Below are 22,543 nucleotides of genomic sequence, written 5' to 3'. Positions count from 1 at the left end.
TGTTTTGGCAAATATTTTGAATTTTCATGTTGAAGAAGAAGGGGCTGCATAGTGGTTAGCACTTTGCCTTTGCGTCTGGAAGATCCCTGTTTCGTGTCCAGCCTGGGATCTTTCTGCATGGAGTTTGCATGTTCTTCCTGTGCATGCGTGGGTTTTTTGTGGGTACTCCAGCTTCCTCCCACAGTCCAAAAACATGCTAAGGTTATTTGGTAACTCCAAATTGTCCGTAGGTGTGAATGTGAGAGTGATTGTCTCCACGTGTAGCCCTGTGATAGACTGGTGAGCTGTCCAGGATGTCTCCTGTCTTCACCCTAAGTCAGCTGAGATAGACTCCAGCCCCCCGCTACTCTCAAGGAGATTAAGTGTTGTATAGATAATGGATGGATGGATGGATGGATGGATGGATGATGAAGAAGAAATCAAATGAGGAACAAATAGAACAAATTAGGAATAATGTCTGTAATCCTTGTGGATCCACTGAATGACTGCTGCTGGAGTCGTGAGCTGATTTGCTTGTCTGGTCTGATCTTTTTTACAAACCAGATGGCCTTATTGATTTGGCTCTTGTTCAGTTCTAAATTACAATCCTCATTGCACTCCTGCTGGAAAAGAGAAAGCTTGTGTGAGTGTGTAACTGCAGCTTTGTGAACAGACTCTGTGTTTGTTTGTGTTTTTGTAGTTTATGAGGCATGTCAGCTCAAACACCCTTTGTATTTCTTTGCCTTTTATTACTTTTCACAATCAATTCAGACAGTTCTTGTAATTCACTTTTCAAAAATAAGAAATTCTTCATTTTGACTTGTTGTAAAAAAAAGATGACGCAAATTCCTTGAAATCTGGGAACCGCTTTATTAAGATCATTTTTAAAAGTGAATGCCAGAGTGGATAGAAGCTAACAGTTGACTATTTGTGGTATGTTAAGTCAAGTGCTCTGGTGGGAGGATTTATTCCTTCCTGAACTCTGTTGTGAGCACATGAGAGGTCACATGTGGAGCAGCTTCGACAGTCTCACAGGAATCAGACAATATGACGGGAAAAACAAACAGTTACTGTGATGAAGAAGCTCATAATGACTCTGTTTTTACAGTGAAGATCATTTAAATAAAAACAGAGAAATAAAGAGACGCTTTAGTATTCACTCCTTTAATTTTCTTCTCGTACAACAAAACACACCATCAGTTTAATAATCCACATTCTTTGTATGTTTTTTTTTTTTTTTTTTTACTATTTTATCATTTAATTACTTATCATGCTATAAAGCATCACAAACATGTGTAACATTTTAGACAAATAATATGTGCATGACAAGTGGATCTTATACCGGTTTTAACCTCATAAATCACAATGTTGCTTCACTTGTACAGCTTAGTTTTTAGACCTGCGATGCCAAAATAGCGCCACATATTACCAATGTCTTCTCTCAGGGTTTACTGATGTTATTTCTCATGTGTTACCTAAAGATGCTCCATGTGCGATGTTTCATTAGACTCATGTTTGTTGAGAAAATACAAGAAAAATGAGCACTAAGAACACAAACATTGTGAATACTGATATAGAGCATTTATATTAATTCATGTGACACCGTCTGAATGAAGGAATCATTTCCAGAATCATCTCGTTCCATCAAATGCATTCTTCTTCTCTCCTGAATTAAGCTCTGGATCAGGAAGGAGGATCTCTGTCTCAGGAGCTGAGCACGGGTGTGTCTGCGTTGCTTCGAGCACAGATTCTCTGAGCTGCAGCAGCCTGAGGATACCCAGAAATGAGAGAGGAAACAAAAGGATGCTATTGATTTGCCGTCCACACACTCATCTTGTGACGTCCACGCACGCATAACTGTGAGGTCATATGTCAAACATGGGCACCGCTTGAGTTTTGCCCACAACTCTCAGCAGTCTCCATCAACATATTAATTTACACTGGGGATAATGATCTTCCAGTAATGCACTTTTTATAGACGTCTCTTAATTTGTGTTCATTTGAATTATTAACATGTACTTTGTCATGTTTTCTGTAAGTTGCTTTACAGTTTCCTGAGCTCTTTATTGGAGATGTTGCATTTATGACACTGATGGGCAGAATCAGAGAAAGGTGATCGAGTTCACAGGAAGTAAAAATGCAATTATCTCAGCATAAAACATAGCAAAATGACAGTAACTGTGTCAAAAACTATGAGTAAAACCAAACAGTTCCGGCTAAGAACAATGAAAGTTAACAAAACAGTGTGGGGGTGGTGCCAGTGTGCAGGCTCCCAGTGATGTCAGAGGTGAGAAGAAACTTTATGGTAATTCAGATTGGGCGCCTTCTTAAAGAGAGTGAGGAGTCATTACTTAAGTCTGTGTGGGAGTTGTGTTGGGGTTCAGGACTGCAGGGTGAGGATCAGGGCTCAGAGGACGCAAACAACCAAACACAGGATGAGGAGTCTGCTGCTGCTGGTTTTGGCTTTTACCTCTGCCACTGCTATAAGTGAGTAAATTACAGACGACTGGATTTAACCATATTTATCCGGATAAAACATGCTATTATGTTTATTTTCCCCAACTTTGAAACATATCTGTTGTGCTGCAGGTGCATTTTACACAGTTAAATCTACGCCTCTCTTATTAAATCTTCCCTGAATAGTCATGTAAGTTAAATTAGTGACTTTTCTGTACACCGTTTTGATTTTCCAGATTAGACTGCAATTTTCTGCTGCACCCAATACTGTTATAAAACCGTTAAAGGAAAATATCAAAAGAAAAAAATGGAAATCGGCAAAGGAATGAACTAAATTATCTCACCTTAATGGTAGATTTTGTCTTGTGTTTAAGAAAAATGCCTAAATTATTTGTTTAGAGTATCATTTCTGTAAGTTATGCTTGCTCTTTATACCAGTACAGGAGAAGTGCTTATTATTGAGTCTAAAACAAACCAGAACAAACTTCTGCTTCTTTATCAATTACAAGCTTGTCTTGGTCTTTGTGTCAGCTTTTCTTGGTTTGGATAACAAACTAAATATCCATTTCATGCCTGTTTTATGCGAACACACTATGTTAAAATGAGGAAGGATGGTTTATCCATGACACGCTAATTTCACGTCAATCTGCATTCTTGAGCATGACCTGAAATAATTTCCAATTTTGTGTGTTATAATTCAGAAAACCATACTGTAGTTCAAAATGGTCATTTCTCTGTAAATCATTAGTCATGTAATAATGGGTGATATCCCACAGTCTTTTTCACTTCCACTCACACACACATGAGAAGCTGGGGGGAAGAAATCCAGTGATCCAGAGTCTGGGAGCCTCATTCCTCTCACTGGGATTACTGATGCTGCTGCTCAGCTGATAGTCACATGAAAGGGATTGAGGGGGATTGTGGGTCGTGTGACTCCCACCGCCACCGCCAGGAACCCTGACACTCCTCACCCCCGTCAGCAGCAGACACATGGGCCTGCTCTCCTTTACATAAGGCACTCTTATATTATTCTGATTATTACATAGATTACATGCCAACACTGTAAGAGGCAACACAACTTTAACTCCGTACTTGAGCAGTTCATCCCACTGTTCTTGCAGCTGTTGCTTCACTAAATACTTTCATCAGTTATGGTGGTTGTTGGGGATGTCTGGTAGATTATGTAGTTTTCCTTCCTGAAGATTTTGTAAAATTTCCTGCAGGGCAAAGAAGTCAGTTCACACGTTACCGATCCTGGAACTCCCGGATGTATCCGGTGTGGAAAGATGGAGACTCAAGATTCAGAAACTGTTGGTCTGGTGAGACTCAATCTTCTCCTTCTAAAAACAAAATGCCATCAATTCTTTCTGCTATTGTGTTTAAGTGTGTGAAAATGATGTGTGCTGTATTACTTTCAGGTGGTGAAGTAACCTTTGATCTGAAGAATGATGCTCCCACACTGACTGGAGCAAGAGCAACCTTCAGTATTAATCTGAATTTCCCACCAAACCAGACAGTCCTCTCTGATGGACAGGTGGTCTGGGCACAAAACTGCACCATCGACGGTAAGATTACTGAGAGAAATGGCACATTGGAGGGCAAGAGCTGCAGGTTACCATGGCAACGTTTTGTGGATTAATCAATTTTGTAATCAGTTTTGCTCTTTCTTTTTTTCAAATAAATGCTCAAAACAAGAATCAGATACATCAGACAGTAACACAGAGAACAAACAACATGCCATATTCTCATTTTTGGTGTATAGTTCATACAAAAAACAAAACAGTAACATTTAGACTTTTTAGCTGTTTTTAATGTAATTTTATGGGCATTTATGAAAAATGTTGATATTAATTACCAATTGAACCACCAGCAGTGTGTTTTTGTTTCTTCTCCTTTCTTTGCATTAAGATAAAATACAGTTTATTTTCCTTCTAGTTTGTCACGGTAATATGCAGAAGCGTTTTGTTGCTGCCTGTGTGATCGATGGTTGCTGTTGTTTTCAGGACAACAGTATCAGGCGGGTCAGGCCGTGTATCCAGAACAGGACCCTAATGGAGTTTTCCCCGATGGCACACCGTTCACCAGGAGCCAGAACAGGAAACCTCGCTACGTGTTTGTGTGGAAGACATGGGGTAAATTATATAGTCTGTTTGAAACACAGGCTGCTCTTGACCAATACTGTGCAATTTATTGCAACACTTGAGGTTGATACAGTTCCCAAGTATATTGTAACAGGAAACCTGCAGTAAAAAATACACCTCAAAACTTTCAAACGCATCAGTGACTGTATTTCTTTACACAAATCGAATTTTTATACAGCAAAAGAACAGTTCATAAAAAGGCTTTTAAACTCCTCTATATATGGGCATCTCTCCTCAGGCCATATCACTAACAAGAAACAAGAAAAACCTTTTCATTAAACCAGATGCTGAAGATGACCTGTTATCATCTCTATCATTTTAGATTTTGCCTGAAAAATTATTGTATCGTATCACATAAATGCATCTATTGTTAAATCAAGAAAAAAAGTTTGTGATTCTGTTTTTAAGGGTTTTTAAATAGCCAGAAAGTGTAAAAACAGAAATTTGATTTGATTGAACTACTCATCTGTGACATCTAGTTCCATCTGGAAAATTAACCAAATCTGACCTTAAATCTTGATATGATATTAAAATCCCCTTATTCTGTATGTCTCATTTAAAAATTTTCCAAACAAAAAATAGCATTTGCACAAACTAGATTCTGGAAAATGGAAAACAAAGGAAAATAATTGCCCTCCTTGAAGCCATTCGTGACTCAGCTGCAACTATAAGTCATACAACAAATTTATTTGTTCACTTGAATTGCAGGCTGTGTTTATAAAGAGCACATATGAGAGAAACAAACCAAATTGAATGGAAATAGTGAAATATCTGTCACCATTTCCCCCACCGTATTGGTAAAACCTGTGGGCATTTAGAAAAATGTTGTTTATGCTGTATCTAATTTTTTTTTCAATTTTGGCAAAATTAATAAGGATAAAAAAATCTTATGTTTTCTGTTTTTATGCTTTGTGCCTTCACAATTGTGTCACACTAGACAGAAGATAATTTTGAGTTCTCTCTAATTCTAGTCATTGTCGTGTTGTTTCCACAGAGGTGCAGGACTTTGTATTGCAATTTAGTCCAAGTCAGAGTCTACATTTCTTTAGCAGATGTTTCACTTTCACAAGAAATTATGTAAATATCAGCCGGTTGACTGATCAGCATCATAATGGTGTCTCATTGTGAAACAGTCTTGTACTCCACATAACCATAATGTTATTATATTAAAGGGCGTTACTGGCAGGTGGCAGATGGACCTTCCTCCTCGCTCACCATCGGTACAGACAACGTTCCTCTGGGCTCCTACGACATGGAGGTCGTCATCTATCACTGTCGAGGCAAAGACAAGTTCATTCCCCTCGGATACGCCTCCTCAGTCTTCACCATCACAGGTGATTTGTCAGCTCTAAGTTCAGGAAAATTATTTTATGATCCTTGTTTTTGAGCCCCCATCATAACATCTCTATATCTTTTGTTCCATCATCAGACCAGGTTCCCTTCAGCATATCACTTGCCCAAGTCAATGATGTAAACCAGGGTGACCAGAACTTCATCCAGAACCAGGCCATTGCTTTTACCGTCAACCTCCACGATCCCAGCCAGTACTTGAACAACGCAGACATCAGCTTCAGCTGGGACTTTGGTGACGCCAGTGGAACTCTGATCTCCAGAGAGCGCACCATCACTCACACATATCTTGCAGTTGGCACCTTCAAACCTCAGGTGGTCCTGATGGCAAGCATCCCCAATGGCTGTGGAAACCCCACTGCTGGTGAGAGCTGAAACTAACTGCTCATTTTTTAGCCTCTCTATATAAGCTGTTTTTTCAGCAGTTTTACACTTGTCTTTCAGTTGTTCCTCTTGATGCCTCTGCTGCTCCTGCAGTAGTTGTGATGGCCTCCACTCCTGCAGCTGTACCAGTCGAGGGAGGAGATGCGATTGCTCTGGATATTCCTGCCTCTGATGCCACTCCAGCTGCTGCCTCTGTGCAGCCCGCCGATGCTGCCGCCGACACTGATGACGGAGAAGCAGTCGTGGATACCGACACAGTGACTGTAGAAGACGCCTCAGTGGCCCCTGCAGTAGATGCAGCTGTGGTTCCAGCAGAAGAAGACCCAGCCAACGCTGCTGTTCCTGCTGCAGAAGAAGATGTTGCTGCAGAGGAGACAGAAGCTGCAGCAGGAGAAGTGGCTGTTGTTGCCTCTGTTGCACCTGCAGTTGAAGAGCCAGCAGAAGCTAATACAGATGCTGCAGATGACACAGCCACAGTTACTGATGTAGCTGCAGAAAATGTGGCTGTGATTGATGCTGCTGCTTCAGTTGCCCCTGTTGTGGAAGGAGAAGAAGTTGCAGTTGAGGTTGCCGACACCATTACTGTTGCCCCTGTGACAGATGTAGCTGCAGAAGAAGAAGCTGAGGTGACCGCTGCTGTTGACACTGCTGTAGAAGCTGACGCTGCTGTAGAAGCTGACGCTGCTGTAGAGGTTGTCCAGGCTCAAACAGAAGTGCCTGTTGATAACATTGTTGCTGCTGCAACTGAATCCACAGCTGTAGAAGAGGCCGCAGCAGTTGATGCTGCAGTTGATACTGAGGCTGAAGTGCTTGAAACTGAGAACGAAGTTGCAGCAACTGCAGCTGCTGCAGGTAATGGTTGAAACTGTACACAAACAAAGATGCTGATAGCTCTTGTAACAGAAGTATTAATTTTCTCTTTTTCACTGGGCTAACTAGCAGGTGTACAAGAAGCTGTTCCGGGCTGAAGGTGAAGTTCAGGCTGAAGTAGAAGCAGATCCAGCACAAGTTGCCCTTGTTGTGGCTAAAAGACAAGCACCAGAGCTGACAGCTGACTGCACAGTCTACCGTTACGGCTCTCTCGCCACATCTATAGATGTTGTCCGTAAGTCAATACAGTTTCTGGTATTATGTGAGTTTGTGTGCAATACACTTGAATTTAGTAATGTTTTAATAAAACTGTGGTTAATAGTGTTAAAATCTCTCTTTCATCCTCATTTAACCCTGCAGAGGGAATTGAAAGTGTAGAGATCGTCCAGATGTTGAGTGTTGTATCAATGGCGACTGAGGTGGAGCAGAATGCTGTGGACGTCACCATTGCCTGTCAGGGAAGGTAGGTAGTGACATTCATCAAGCAGCTATACAAGCTAATTCAATAGCAAAACAGTTGTGGTTAGTTTGGTTCAGTGTGGAATTTCATGCATTGCAATCAAAAATAAGAGAAGTAAGCAATCGACATTGTGGCAAAGCATTTACACCGTGAAACTGCAGTGACATCTTCAAAAACATGGATTCAGACACTCAGGGTTTAATGTGTGACAAACCTCACAAACTAATCCATTCAACTTGCAGGGCGGGGCTTTCTGTGTCGTTCTTCTTCAGAATTGATTAAATGTGTAATTTCTTATTGTATACTTACCATACATGTTTACAGAATTAACTCACGACTTTATGATCGTTCTCTTTGCAACAACATCTCCGCACCGTCACTCTCCTTCCTGTAGTTTGCCCAGCGAGGTCTGCACCGTCATATCTGATGCTGACTGTGTCACACCACTACAAACCATCTGCAATGAAGCCTCACCCTCTCCAGACTGTCAGATGATCCTTCGTCAGTTCTTCAATGACTCTGGAGTTTTCTGCCTCAATGTCTCGCTGACCAATAGTGTCAGTCTGGCTGCGGCAAGTGCTAGAGTCAATGTAGCATTAGGTGAGTGGAGAAAAATGAATTAATGGCCAATGAACTGAATCTGTAAGGTTATTTTATCTAATTTGTCTACTGTGATTTAATTTCAGCCTCCACTGGTTCCCCAGCTGGAACTGCAGCTACAGTTCTGGTGTTTATGGTTCTCGCCTGTTGTCGTCGGTTGTATTGGTTTGATGTACAGGTGAGTGGCCAGTGAATTAGAAATTAACTTATTGACAACAACTGCAAACAAGAAAACCATAAATGAGAAAAACTAAATGCTGAAAACAGAAAGAATAAAAAGTTGCAAGGATGGACCCTGCAATCACAGGGATTATTTGTTGATGATTTCATGATGTATAATTGTCGTTTTGACTCTCATGTTTGCTTCATTTGACTCAATTTTCTCTTTTATTGCAAGAAAAGCCCAGACATAATCAAGAATGTTGTTGATGCTTTTATATTTGTTAAAAAAAAAAGACCAAACAATGAGGTGACATTCCCAGTGACAATACAGATTCAAACTGACCAGCAAAACGAATAATCAGCAGCATATCTTTTGCAAATAGTTTTTGAAAGTGTAAAAGTCCAAGGATTGATCCCTGTGGAACAGCCAAACTAACTATATATAGTACTATATACTATATAGTTACTCTACTATAGCATATATGCTATAGTACAGTACAAGGTATTCATTAATTTGTTTTTCCAGAGTACAGATTAATGCTAGGTTAATCTTGAATGACAAAACAAATATTGTACACCTAAACTACACTTAAGCTCAGCTTTTCCTACTCTCAGAAAAATAATGTTCCTCTAACAGTTTTATACACCATCACCAGTTAAAGAACCTCTTTATCCACAAAGAACTATTTTCAAATAAATAATTCCTTAAAGAACTTTATTGGTTGCTCAGTTATTGCCTTAAAGAACCATTTTGGAAGATTCTTTAAAGCACTTTGGAGATTGCTTAGAAAAAACCTCTAAAAAAAGTTTTTTAAAACTTGCCAAAAGCTTCTTTGTGGAGCCTAAAAATAGTTCTCTAATTTCTTAAAATATCATCTACACCTCTAAAGTGACATTAAAGCTCTTCTATGCCTTGTTTATTGACTTGTGCAGAAAACTACATGTAAAAATGCCAAGTTATGCTTTTTAGGTGGTTATGTGTTGTCATCCTATAAGTCTTAGAAGTCATAGCCAAGACACATCAATATATACTTTAATGTTATAGAGGTACATGTTCATCAATGGATTTTATTGTGCTGGTAGGAACTTTTTTGTTTTTGTTTTTGTTTTTAACTTTTGGACAGACAAACTGTTTCCACCTGCCTCCAGTCTTGCTAAGTATTGAGTGTATTTTTTTTTGTATGTAACTCTTGGCAAGAAACAAGAATATTGAATGAAACTCTGTAAATGTCGAACAACCCCTAGTCATTTTTGTTTAATACAAATATTTAATTTGTTATTAATATGGTTCTTCTAGTTTTGGCTTCTTGTTGAGATTTTTCTTTTCTCTTTCAGAATGAGACATTCATGTAATGCCACATAAAGTCATATAAGTTTTACAAGGGAAACACTCATATCTAGTTTGTCTCTGTCACGTTAATAATAAGTGAACTCTCCTGTGTCGCTGTGTTGCAGACGGTTCAAGCAATACCAGCCGCTGACAGAAGACCATGCAGGGAACAGCGGAGGCAGCTCTGCAGTAACATCAGTGCCTTTGCTGCTGTGGAACCTGCTGAGTCGACAGTCACCTGGGGAAAGTCGTCCACTGCTTCAGGGAAGAATTGTGTGAATATTGTCATCAGTTTATGTATTAACATCTGCCACATCCACTAACATATCAGCTTTATATACGCAATTCTGTCTGTAGTGATACCGCCGCTCCCTGCCATGAAACCAGAAGCCAATGAAATGAACCAGCCTCATGAACAACATCTGTTGGAATTGTGAGTCAGTTGTGTAATAAAATAAACAGAAGGTGTATTAAACATGTTAAAAGTTTTGTAGAGGAAAGTGATATTTATTTTGACCTCTACTAATTGTATTAATTGCACTGGTAGTTTATAGAAGCCATAACCTCTATTTTGTGGCCTACTTATACTAAACAGTTGGAAAATCAATCCTAACATACTTTCCTCAATTTATTTGTAAATTAAATCAAGTTCATCACAGAACATTATCATGTTTGCTACCTTGAAATAAATAAAGTGGAACGTTTACACCCTCTTGTGTCTCTCTGGAATATTTTTTGTTCACTCTGAAATGACATTCACATGATTTTTAGGTCCTCAAATTTTAAAGAGCAGGTGAACTGGAAGAGAACTGGAGTTCATTCTCAATCCAATGACAGCAAACACAACATTTAGAAATTAATTTCATTATGGCAAAGTCCATGGATCTAAACACAATGTACACATTCTGGTGAGCCACAACATTAAAACCGACTAAATAATGTTGTTCGTGTCTCCATCATGCTGCCAAACAGCTCTGAAGGTTACTCATGTGCAGCTATGCAGGCCTAAATGTCACACACTGCAATGCTCTGTGTTGTCTGACAGCTTTCTATTAAATCACCATTAAGGCCTTCAGCAGTTTGCTCTACTGTAGCTCTTCAATTAGATGGGACCACATGGGCCCAGACTTCAACTCCCAAAGTGTCTGAATGAGCCTTGGATACCCATGACCCTGTTGCCAGTTCACTAGTTGTCCCTTCGTTTTGGTAACCACTACATACCAATACACGTCACAAGAGCTGTCATATTGGAGATGCTCTGACCCTATATTCATCACAGTTTTGGCTCTTGTCAAAGTCTCCCAGATCCTTTGATTATGCTTCCCAACATATCAGCTTTGAAAGGGCTGACTGTTAACTTGCTGCCTCATCTATTAAACCCCTGACAGGCGTCACTGTAATGAGATAATCAATGTTAATAAGACAATACACCTTGTAGCACAATATTCACCTCAGTGACTTTAATTTTGTGGCTGATCAGTAAATCAGTTGAATCAAATGCCTTTTTTGTCATTGCATGTACACATGGCAATGAAATCTAACATCTCTCATAAAAGAAAAATGTTCCATTTACTCTACTCAATCATGTACAAACACAAAAAATTAATAAATAAGCTAAATGTGATAAACGTGCTGTTAAAGGACGGAATCAAGTGCAACTGCAATTATTGCCCAATAGTCTGTGGTGGTGCAAATTAAGATAGTTGTGTTGTTCATCATTGTGTACATTTTATGATATTAAACGTACAGAGTCACAGTAAATTAAAGTGGCTCTGTGTCAGACAGATAATCAGCTCCAGGTTGTACTATGTTTCCTTAGTAATATGTGCATTAGTGTTGCATTTATTTAGCTTCATGGTATTCACTACAATTGCATAAATTGATTAATATCTTTTCTTCAATAGATTTTGATTGAATTTTAATGATTCTTAAAATAACGTTAAACAATCTATGCTGACATAGCTTTAAACAGCTTCATCATCACAGAAAAGTATAAATAAACAGACCGTTCAATGGAAGTTAGTCCACAGATAGTTGAGATATAGAGTACATTGTCAAAACAAATAACATCCAAAAATCAGTCCTAAATACATTGCAGAGCTGACTACAGCAAACTACAACTTTCTATAAGACTGTATGTACAAGTATATTGAGAACATCTAGATACACATTGTAGAAGTAGCAGCAGCTGTGGTCAGAAAGTGCTGTGTTAAAGGAACGCTGCAGCTGAGTGAACAAAAAAATTATGACCATCACGTACTGTAGTCTGCTAATTAAATGATTTACTGTTATGTTGCAAGCTACCTTCATGAATTGAACCGACAAAGCACTGCTGATGCTAACGTTCCCATCGCATGACACACTGCAGTGCGGAGAAAAGGCTGACGTCATTGCAGCAGAGTCTTTAATGGAAGAAGCCATGGCCGACATGGCAAGAAAAAGATGTGGAGTGGACGATGGAGAGTAGGGGAAAGTTGGTCTGAACCTCAAAATCTTTGGCTTGTAAAGTGAAAATGATTTTATATTTTGAAGGCTGTTATTTTATTTCTTTGCTTCTGTTTGTGGTGAAATATTTGTGGTACGGTGTTTTATACAATGGTGTAGTGAAATGGTCATCTAGGCAGCAGAATAGGAGATAAACACATGTATGTTGTTCAGCTTTCTGACGGATCATATCAGGAGGCCTTTTGCATCGGCATGTATCCTTCATGCAATCACTGGACCACAAATGTCCTTTGACTGTCTCTCTCATTACTTACATACCATTAGATTCCAAATGAAAATCCTTCCAAGAGACTTGTGTAACACTACATGCCATAAATCATGTTCCACAATTAACATGTCTCTGGGTCACATGTAGCCAGAGCTGCTCAGACATCTCCTCTGCAGCTAAGGCACTGTCCAAACAGCCCCTCTGGGAGATCATCGTTTTTCTGATGATCTCTATCTCAGCTTTGACAGGCTTCCAGCTTTTGACAGATCACTGCTCGTGTCTTGTCCCAATCAAAGCAAACCACCATTACCTGGAACTGTCTCCTCAAGCTCAGATTGAAGCAGCAGCGGTGTTTCTTTGTCAGATTACTGGGCTCTTTCTAACTTTTAAGTTCACTGTGGCCAGTGAAACTGGAGAGGAGTCGTGAGATGACACCACCCAGGCAGCCACACTGCTCTGATTAATTTGAACGATTCTTTATTGCTCACCACTCCCTAGTAACAGAGCTTAAAAGGGATGTAGTTTCCTTCAGCCGTCCTTAATGCTGCAGAAACCTTTTTTACGACTACAGGGATGTAGCAATAAGTTTTGCCGCAGCCTAATATCAGCAAATCCAGTGTATTAACAGAACTCATTATTCTAATGCAAACATTTCTTTTTTGCACCAATAAAACAAATGCCACATGTATCAAGTAGTTTAGTGGTTTAAACTATAGCTGCTTTGTGTAGAATTTAAAGAATTCCACTCTGCATAACTGAGGGGTCTGCATTTTGCAACTTTAACAATCTTAGCATTCACATGCACTTCAACAGGTGTGCAGAGGTGAGGAAGTAAGCAGGGCTGGACTTTTCACTTTGATCAATCTAAAGGATTTAAGAAAGCTAGTCAGAGAGAATGCACTCTGATCCCCATTTGTATGAAAACTACTTTGCTTCAAGCCGATCCTTGCCGTAGCCCCACCCAATTCTACTCATATTGAATCTTGCTGTACTTTCCAAAAATTTCAGTCAGATTAGATTCGAAACATTCAGAAACTAATTTAATTTGTCTTCATGCATAACTCTGAAAACTAAAGACTTTTCAAAATAAGATGCATGGATGAAGATGATGGAAGCTAATATATTTACACCCTACTGTTTTATATTGGTTTAGCAAATCTGCAATATGCAACTTGCACTCCAAGTCACCACAGTAGAAAACAATTTGACTTTTTAATGGATAATCAGCCTAAATGTGTTCATCAGAATACAGAAACGTCAATTCATGAGCAATAATATGCATTTTCCTATGACTTTGTTTATGCCTGAATTGACAAAGATACTGTAAAATGTGAGAATTACAAAGTGCTTTGATATTTTTAAAAAGTAATCTAATTGAATGTAATCTAGAGTGGTTTGTAGAACTGTCTAATATAGGCTGACATACCGATACAACTCAGAATCAACTCAGTATGATCTGTTTTTTTTAGTCTGTACACATAGGAGCTTTAAATGTTAAAACATCATCTGCAAGTGACATACACATTTCTGTTATTTTTTTATGCAGCACTGTTTTGTGCTTGTCACAGCTCACTGCAGTATAACACAAGTTTGATCAGATTTCCCATCAGAAACCACACCCAGTGCAGGACTTTATATACAGGATGAACCCCATCAACTCCATAATAAAATCATAACACAATATGTTTATTCCCTATATTCCCATATGAGTGAGATATCTAAAGGCCTCTTTAGATTTGAAAGATGACACACACAGAGTTCAGCCTGTGGTAAAAAAAAAAAAAAAAAATCAACAGATATTCAAGCCTGGTAGCATTGAAGAAAAGAAATTGAATTTATGGCCCCGAAGGGAATTCTCAGAGAACCAGAAGGATCAATTGCTAATGGAAACATCTGGCTGATAGTTATTTTTACTGACACAGGTCTAAAGTTGTGAGTGTCCGAGATATACACACTGTTAATTTGAGTGTGGAAATGCAGATAAGCTAAACATGATAAGAAACTTTGGCAAAGGCTGTCCTGGCAGGCTGGAGAAGCATCTGGAAAAAGGACAGGGAGAGAGAAAGTGAGATGTGCAGAGAGAGAGAGAGACAAAGGGTGAGACAGAGGGGGAGGGAAGGAAAGGGGAGAGTTACTGACCATAAAGCAGGTTGATTAGATTACAGAGCTAAGACTAACAGGCCATTTGTTATGGAGAGAGAGCCAAACCTCAGCAGTAGCAGCCGTGCACATCGAGAAGGAGCAAAGCCAAGTGCATACATGTGTGTTAGTGAATGACAGACAGAGATAAGAGATTACTGTGGTCCTACTACAGTGTGCTGCAGATGCTCCATTAGGGAGAGGAAACCCAAGGTTAAATTAAATTCAATTAGCACAATGCTGAGTTTGAATGAAAGCTAAGGACTCATATGTAACAGTGTGTGAGTTTATGTGAGAAGAGAAACAGACGTGACAACCAAATATATCATGTTTGGTAGTGAGATATAGTAGAGCATTAATAGATAAAAGTGCATTAAAGGTACCAAGCATCACTGGGGACACAAAGGGATGAAAGTGCCACACCCAGTCGACACGGAGCATGCTCTGTATTACGTCAACTTTATGCTGCCTGTCTGCAGACCACAGTTAAAATGACTTAGAAACACACATGCACACACAGAGACTGCAGAAAGATTTGAAGGTGCTGCCTAACTTCTGACATTATATAGGAAATATGGCACCATTCATTTATATACAGAGAAAATTATGCTGTGTGTTTACCATGTCACCCTGAGTGATAGCTCAGTGTCGGGGGTTGATTAAATTTTCCGTGCTACAGACAGTTATCAGAACTTCCAAGCCATTTTATTCATTTTTACCTTACTTCTGTCTTGTAGTTTGACTCTTAAATCAATTTGAATGCATCTATTTATACTGGATGTGAAGAAAAACTCTGGAAAAAGAAATTCTGATACTACATTTAAAGAGGAAAACATATTTTCAGGGATACAATGTTACAAAATTTGGTAACATACAGTAAGCGGTGAACAGTGTGTCAACATTAAGCATAGACTGTGCTTACCGGAAAATATGGTGCAACATTTAATTGTGCTTTTTAAGTTAAATCAAAGCCATAAAAAAATCCTGTTCTCTGAAGCCGGTGACTATTCGTTTTGGTGGGTCATTGAGTCCATGGACCTGCCATGACAACAGTCTCTGTCTTCATCCTGCGTTATTTGTAAGTCGTGACTCTGCTTGAACTCACCGAGATGTTACCTGGACAGAAAACTCACAGTAAACCAGAGATACAAACCGGGTTATCTGGCAATTTACACTCAGAGATTACTGGATATAGTGCATTTCGAAGGGATAGAATAACTGCAGAGTCATGGCTCTGTCCCAGACGCCCAGAATATCAATAAAGTATTCCATTACAGTAAAAGGAGAGAGCCAGAGAGGGAAGAGGGAGGGAGACAAATGGAGGGGGAAAAGAATCAAATCAATGTGATTCAATTCAGGTTAGAATTTCAGATTTCCTGATGAGAAGCAGAGAACAGAAACTTTGATACATTTTCATATGAATGTTAAGCAAATTAGTACAGTATGCAAGGCCCTATATTTATTGTATAGGAATCAGATGGAGGTACAATTGAAGCTGAGTGAGTAAGCACCGGTGCAAAGTGTCACCGAGGGCATACATCAGAGAGGGGAGGAGGGGCGGATGCTTGGAGACATTTTGTCAAAGCAGTAATGTGGAGGCCAATGAAGCATCCTACCCAGTGCTCTGGTAAAAAGGGTGGAACTGTCGAGACAGAAAGAAAGACAGAGCATTGGTGAAAGCAAAGAGAGAGGCAGGTCTACCTCTGAGGGGTTGGGAGTGGTTAGGGCTTGTATACTGATGAGTGATTGAGATAGGAAGGCTTCGTGTGGGTGGGGTGAGAAGAGATGAGGGAGGGGGAGGCGTGATGCTGATAGGGCACCTTGCCTGAGAGCATAAAAACCCTCAGCACTCTCCAGTCTGATGTCCTGTTGCTTCAAGAGCATCTCAAAGCCTTCAGCTCTCCACCTTCACACAGCGACAGAGAACAGAACCAGACCAAACCCATGAGCCATTCTTCAATGCATACCTCCACCTATAGGCGCACCTTTGGAAGCCCGCATCCCATTCCAATGTCCTCCTACTCCCCCGTGTCCTCTCGCGTGCCCATGTCCGTGTCCGGGGGACGTTACATGCGTTCGATGTCACCTGTGGTGGCCTCATCCCGCTCCACCACCTACCACCAACAGCGTTCCCGCCCCACCCAGCAGCCCCCTCGCCTCAGCTACGACAAGGTGGACTTCACCCTGGCTGAGGCCATCAACCAGGAGTTCCTTACCACCCGCAGCAATGAGAAGGCTGAGCTGCAGGAGCTCAACGACCGCTTCGCCAGCTTCATTGAGAAGGTCCGATACCTGGAGCAGCAAAACAGTGGCTGCAGCAGGAGCTCAAACCAGTTCAAGGGCCAGCAGCAGCACGGCCAGCCCAACCGAGCCTCCGAGCTCTTCCGGAGAGACTGAGGGAGCTGCGGAGCCAGATGGATGCCTGTCGGCAAAGAGAGGGACCAGTACCAGCTGGAGAGGGACAACCTGGCTGATGATCTGGCACTGATGAAGCAGAGGTCGGTACCAATGTTATGTGAAGATCAGAACAGACAGACAGACAGACAGACAGACAGACAGATAGATAGATAGACAGATAGATAAACCTTGTCTCAAGATAATTCTGGAACCCAATGCGATACATAGCGCTACAAACTTGTGTCCCAATACAAAATCACCATCCTGACAATGTCAACTGCTTTTTCTTCCACTTGCACTCATATGTGTTAAGCCTGATGTGTGTGTAACTATGCTAACTATCAATACATTTTCGCTGACACTCTTGTGATATAAAATGCATGATCTATTGTAGGCACAGAGTAATAGAGAGTCCCAAGGCCGCTGGCCATTGACTCCAGTAATGATGGTGATGTAGGGCGTGGCACAAGAGCAACAGCATGATACAGGATGCTGCACTGCATCATGTGTGCACATTGTTTTCATGCGTGTATTGCATATCTGTACTGACTGCTGTGAATGATATAAGTTGACCAACCTCAGAAGTGACCAACAAGAAAACCACAACATAGAAACTGATGCTGAGTTAAGTTGATGATCTGTCCTACATTAAGTGTTTTAATTCCTTATTAACGCAATTTTCACGTTTTTACGAACACACACGAACATGTATGCCTTCAGGGACATGAAGGACGAGAATGGATGGACAGATACAGGGTGGGGCTGGCTGAGGAGCTGGAGGGACAAGGGAGGAAATGGGATGGAGGAGGAGAGGCTGGATTCAGGGCGTGGTGAGAATAGCGTCAGGAAAAATCAATTGTGACTCCCATGACTCCATTAGGTGTGTTTTTCAGTGACCCTCTGTGCTGATGGGATGGTGGCCAGAGAGCCCATTAGGACAAAAGGGTCCCGTGGTAACATGACATGTAATTAAAGATGAGGAGCCTGGACCCACTAATCTACTTATGTCCCAGCCCGGGCCCAAGTCTTCTGGTCAGACGGACAGATGGAGCACAGGCACATCCAGACACTGACCCACACTACAGCACATCACTCACACCACATTAGCTAAGAGAATGAGCAACATATTGTGCATTATGATGTAGATTGTAATGATTCATTCAGTCCTGGAAGTCCTGGTTTTCAGGCCCGAAAGGGAATGAAAAGGTCTTTATTCATTCCAGTTTCCTTTGCTGATTTTTGAGAGAGGAAAATTGGCGTTTGATTTATGACAGTTGACAAAAGCTTAATTTTACCAAAACGTCTTCCACAACCTTGCAAGGCTTACTTTTTTTTGCATTTACTCTGTGCACCAACATTTTTATCTCATCACTGTAAACTAGCCAATGCTGAAATAAGAAAGTGTCTGTACATATCCTGACTGAGTGTGTGTAGATGACCTTCCTGAACTGTACAGACACCACATTAGCTAAAAGGAGTAGCTGCTGATCCAGAGGACACTCCCAAAACCCTTTTTACGGAACAGTGAATTAACAAATTGATCAAGGAAGCTTTTTGCCAGCTGATGCCTGGATTCAACCTTTGAGGGCATTGTTGGAAAAATGTCAGGATGCTCTCTCATCCGTTTTGTAAAAAGAAGATTCTTGAGAAAAATCTGATTTGAAGTATTTTTGTCTTGTCGTCAGGTTGGATGAAGAAACCCAGAAGAGGGCAGATGCTGAGAATAACCTGGTTGCCTTCCGCAAGGTAAACACTCAGCTCACTGATTGATTACAGTGCACCCCTGTCTCAGATAACAGGTCAAAATGAACAGCTTTGTTTCATCTCTGATACTTTCATAATAGTGTCACAGCAATGTGACAGGGCAGTTTTTTTAAATAGTATTGATCCAATTGGGAGGGCAGGGGATTTTTTTGCTGATGCACTTGTCTATTAAAGCAGCCCAAAGGAAGGAAAAAAATATATACAAATGAAACAAATTAAATGTAATCTACTCCTGTCATCATGGGTTTTAGCAATGGATGATTTATTACAGTCATCTTTTTTTATATGTATCATGAATCACCCAGGATGTGGATGATGCCACACTGTCCCGCCTGGAACTGGAGAGGAAGATTGAGTCTCTGATGGATGAGATTGAATTCCTTAAGAAACTCCATGATGAAGTAAGTGATGCTGTATATCTGTATGTCTCCACTGTGTTTGTGGGAATAAGAAAGTCCTGCCTTTCAACCTCTGGCAAAACCAGGCTTAGAGAAGGAAGCCATCTGCCTCAGCCAGTCGGGGTGAGGGTGGAGATGAGGGTAGTGTAAGTGGGGTGGGGATTACAGGATAGCAGATGAACAAGACATAACTGAACAACTAACACTTTGGAGAATGGTTAGCCCAGTGACTGTAGATCAGATGTGTAGCATCCTTCCACCATTCATATGAGTCTCAATTTGTTTGAAAATGCTAACATTACCAGGAAATCCAGGATGTGCAAGTGAGTGTCCAGACCCAGCAGCTGAAGATGGAGGGTGGAAAGCAGCGTCCGCCCGACCTAACCGGTGCTCTGAAGGACATCAGGGCCCAGTATGAGACTATTGCCTTGAAGAACATGCAAGAATCTGAGGACTGGTACAAGTCCAAGGTAGACAGACAGACACTCACACACTGGGAGGTACACACTGATGCGCAAATATTCAGTCATTCATTTTTCTTGCAGTTTGCCGATTTGACTGAGTCTGCAAAACGCAACACCGATGCTCTGAGGCAGGCCAAGCAGGAGGCCAATGACTCCAGGAGGCAGATTCATTCTCTCAACTGTGACATTGATGCACTGAAGAACACGGTAAACCCACCAGTCTTTAGTCTATTTTAATGTGTTAAACACTTGCACTCGTTTGAGTCTGACCTGCTGCTGTATGATTTCAGAATGAAGCTCTGCTGAGGCAGATGCGTGAAATGGAGGATCAGTTTGGAAATGAGATTGGTAACTACCAGGACAACGTGGGCAGACTGGAGGAGGAGATCCGCCACCTGAAGGAGGAGATGGCTCGCCACCTTCGGGAGTACCAGGACCTCCTCAATGTCAAAATGGCTCTCGACATTGAGATTGCCACTTACCGTAAACTGCTGGAGGGGGAGGAGAGCAGGTCTGCAGTTATTTCCTGTTTCTACATAATTTTTTAACTTTCCCTTTCTCTGTTGATTAGTGGTGACATGGTTGATGCATTCAATGTTTGTCTTTTAAAGGATCTGAGCTTGGTTCTAAGCCCCAGACTGCTGCTGTTTTGTTTCTTTCCTGCTGTCTCCTTTAGAGCAACTCACGTTCAAGCAATTCACTTTTTATTACAGGGTGTAACACAGAGATTTTATCTGTCCTCTTTAGGATTACTGTTCCCATCCTCAACATTGGCATGAGCAATCACCTTGGAGATCGAGGTAAGCTAAAGTTCTCTGTCTACAATAATCTGTAATGTGATTCAAGTTCCCCTTGTATCTGTAAATTACAGTTATGAAATGGCAGAGCTGCTTGTTCTGGAAGAATTTTCCCCACTTTGACTGATTCTTCTTTGATTTTTTTTCTTTTAGTTATAGTCTCAATTTACCTTGACTCTGAAACATGAATGTCTTATTTACTTCTGCATCATTTCATCACTTTTTGTTATGGGGGCTCAAAATGCTACAAAACCCATCAGTCTCTGTTGTCATTGCTCTTGACAAGAAGCCAGTCAGAGGCACAGCCATGAACAAGACAAAGAGTCAAAGCTGCTGAATTCATCAAACATTGACACAGAAATGGAAGTAAATTCATTTCAGATGGAAATTAGTTTGTCTATAGCATATTTAGTGATTTTCCTTAATCCTGTGATTGACAGCTTCTTGCTGAAATACAACTTGGGAGTTATAGTTTATATTTAATCTTTTCATGTTCACCCTCAACTTATTTTAAATTGAAGATATTTTCAGAAGCAGTTGTTCATGTTTGTAGTGACTAACCAGGAGAGTTCTGCTCCAGTGGCTGCTGTGGAAATGAGGCACTTGTCAGTCTACATTGGGATTTTTACTTCCAGAACCAGAAATTGCTGGAATCCCACTCAGTTTATCACTATTCAGCTACCTATCTCTTTTTGTGATTAATGGATGTTGGTTCAACCTTTTATAAGGAATATAAAAAAAAAACGATTGCAAATATATCTGAATATAAAAATTTCAGCAGTGTTTTAATCTGTCTTTTCACAGACTATGAAAAAACCCCAGAAAACCCAGGCAAGAGGACTGTGGTGATAAAGACAGTTGAGACTAGAGACGGAGAGGTACAAACATGACATAACTGAAAAATAAGTAGCTTTAAATTTTTTATGTTTTGCATACTATGTTGTGAATTTGTGAGACTAACCTCTGCTATTTTCTTTTTTAGGTGGTGAAGGAGTCCAGGAGGGAGAAGGATTCAAGTAGAGCCGACAAGGACGACCAGGACGAGTAGATAAAATTTCATGAGAAAATGTGAAGGCCAGTGCCATGATAGAAAAAAGAAACATTTGAAAGTGAAAAAAAAATAGACAAAACAAATTCGAACTATGTAATCCTTATTCCTTCTAGTTATGCGTTTCATTGTCTGGTAAAGTATCTCTCAGCATAGTTGCAATGTTGGATGAATTCCTTTAGACAGTGTCCATTTGGTGCTATTTAAGCCACCCAATTTTTGCTAAATACTTATCATCTGTAGGGTTATGCAAAACCACTTTCTTAATGTACCACTTGAGGCCTTGATTTACAGTGCAATCCTGTGGAGTCCTTAGGCAACCACATTTTTCTAGCAGAGTATTAAACTACAGGCTCAAACTTGTAGTTGAAATACAGGATTTTAGCAGTTTGTGTCATAGATATGACATACTAACAAACTTTCTGACACTGCCTTTTGGACAACACACGTTAAAAGACAAACTGAGGTGAACTGAACACCTCTGCAAGTTATTTTAGAAGGCTTGCTGTCCTTTTGTTGCGCAAACTGCCTTTTTCACCAAAGACGTGGATGAATAATAAACTTGCAACATGCAGAAAATGTTGACACTGAAAATATGACAGCCACCAACTGATAAGACTTCTGCTGAATGTGCTTTGCAATGCTGTGTGTATCTGACACCACTGATGAAAGAAAATGTACGTGCGAATAAAGCTAATTGGAGCATTTCTGTGTTGTCTGTATACATAACTGCTACATAACTGCTTTTATAACAGTTGTCTTGTTGATCAGTCATCTACTAATCTATTCTTTTTGTTTCACGCAAATGTCTCCATAAGCTACACAAGAGCTGGTTATAAAGAGTCCCTCAGGATCAGTGTGATGCACAAACACATAGCACAGATAAGAGGGATTTAATATTTTATAACAGTTGTCTTAAAACATATTCACATAAATAATGTTGTTTTTTTTACATTTCACAAAACTATCTACTTTGTTTGAGAACTGAGGAGAAACAGGTTCAAATGTTTTGCACAGCACACTCGTAAATTATATTTTGTCTTCAGGGTGTTTCCTGAATTCTTATACAAGCTCTGTGTCCAATAGATTG

General features: G+C 40.3%; 2 protein-coding genes across 2 annotated transcripts; both read left to right on the top strand.

Annotated features, from left to right (window-relative positions):
* Positions 1-1,990: 1,990 nt before the first annotated feature.
* Positions 1,991-10,348, top strand: pmela (premelanosome protein a). Its single transcript, XM_051948793.1, is given in 14 exon segments — positions 1,991-2,466; positions 3,660-3,755; positions 3,855-4,001; positions 4,440-4,568; positions 5,750-5,911; positions 6,007-6,291; positions 6,372-7,169; positions 7,215-7,216; positions 7,251-7,416; positions 7,542-7,644; positions 8,036-8,241; positions 8,328-8,389; positions 8,391-8,419; positions 9,859-10,348. Coding segments are annotated over 14 exon segments (2,391 nt in total). The 5' UTR covers positions 1,991-2,414; the 3' UTR covers positions 10,013-10,348.
* A 6,082-nt stretch (positions 10,349-16,430) lies between these two features.
* On the top strand, positions 16,431-22,160 carry prph (peripherin). Its single transcript, XM_022197447.2, is given in 9 exon segments — positions 16,431-17,083; positions 18,668-18,728; positions 19,052-19,147; positions 19,450-19,614; positions 19,690-19,815; positions 19,899-20,119; positions 20,356-20,408; positions 21,210-21,283; positions 21,388-22,160. Coding segments are annotated over 9 exon segments (1,416 nt in total). The 5' UTR covers positions 16,431-16,529; the 3' UTR covers positions 21,454-22,160.
* Positions 22,161-22,543: the final 383 nt, after the last annotated feature.

The sequence above is a fragment of the Acanthochromis polyacanthus genome, chromosome 5 (genome assembly GCF_021347895.1).
Source record: "Acanthochromis polyacanthus isolate Apoly-LR-REF ecotype Palm Island chromosome 5, KAUST_Apoly_ChrSc, whole genome shotgun sequence".
NCBI classification, from domain to species: Eukaryota; Metazoa; Chordata; class Actinopteri; family Pomacentridae; genus Acanthochromis; species Acanthochromis polyacanthus.
Note: the sequence above shows the minus strand (reverse complement) of the source record. Positions and strands in the feature narration are given on the sequence as shown.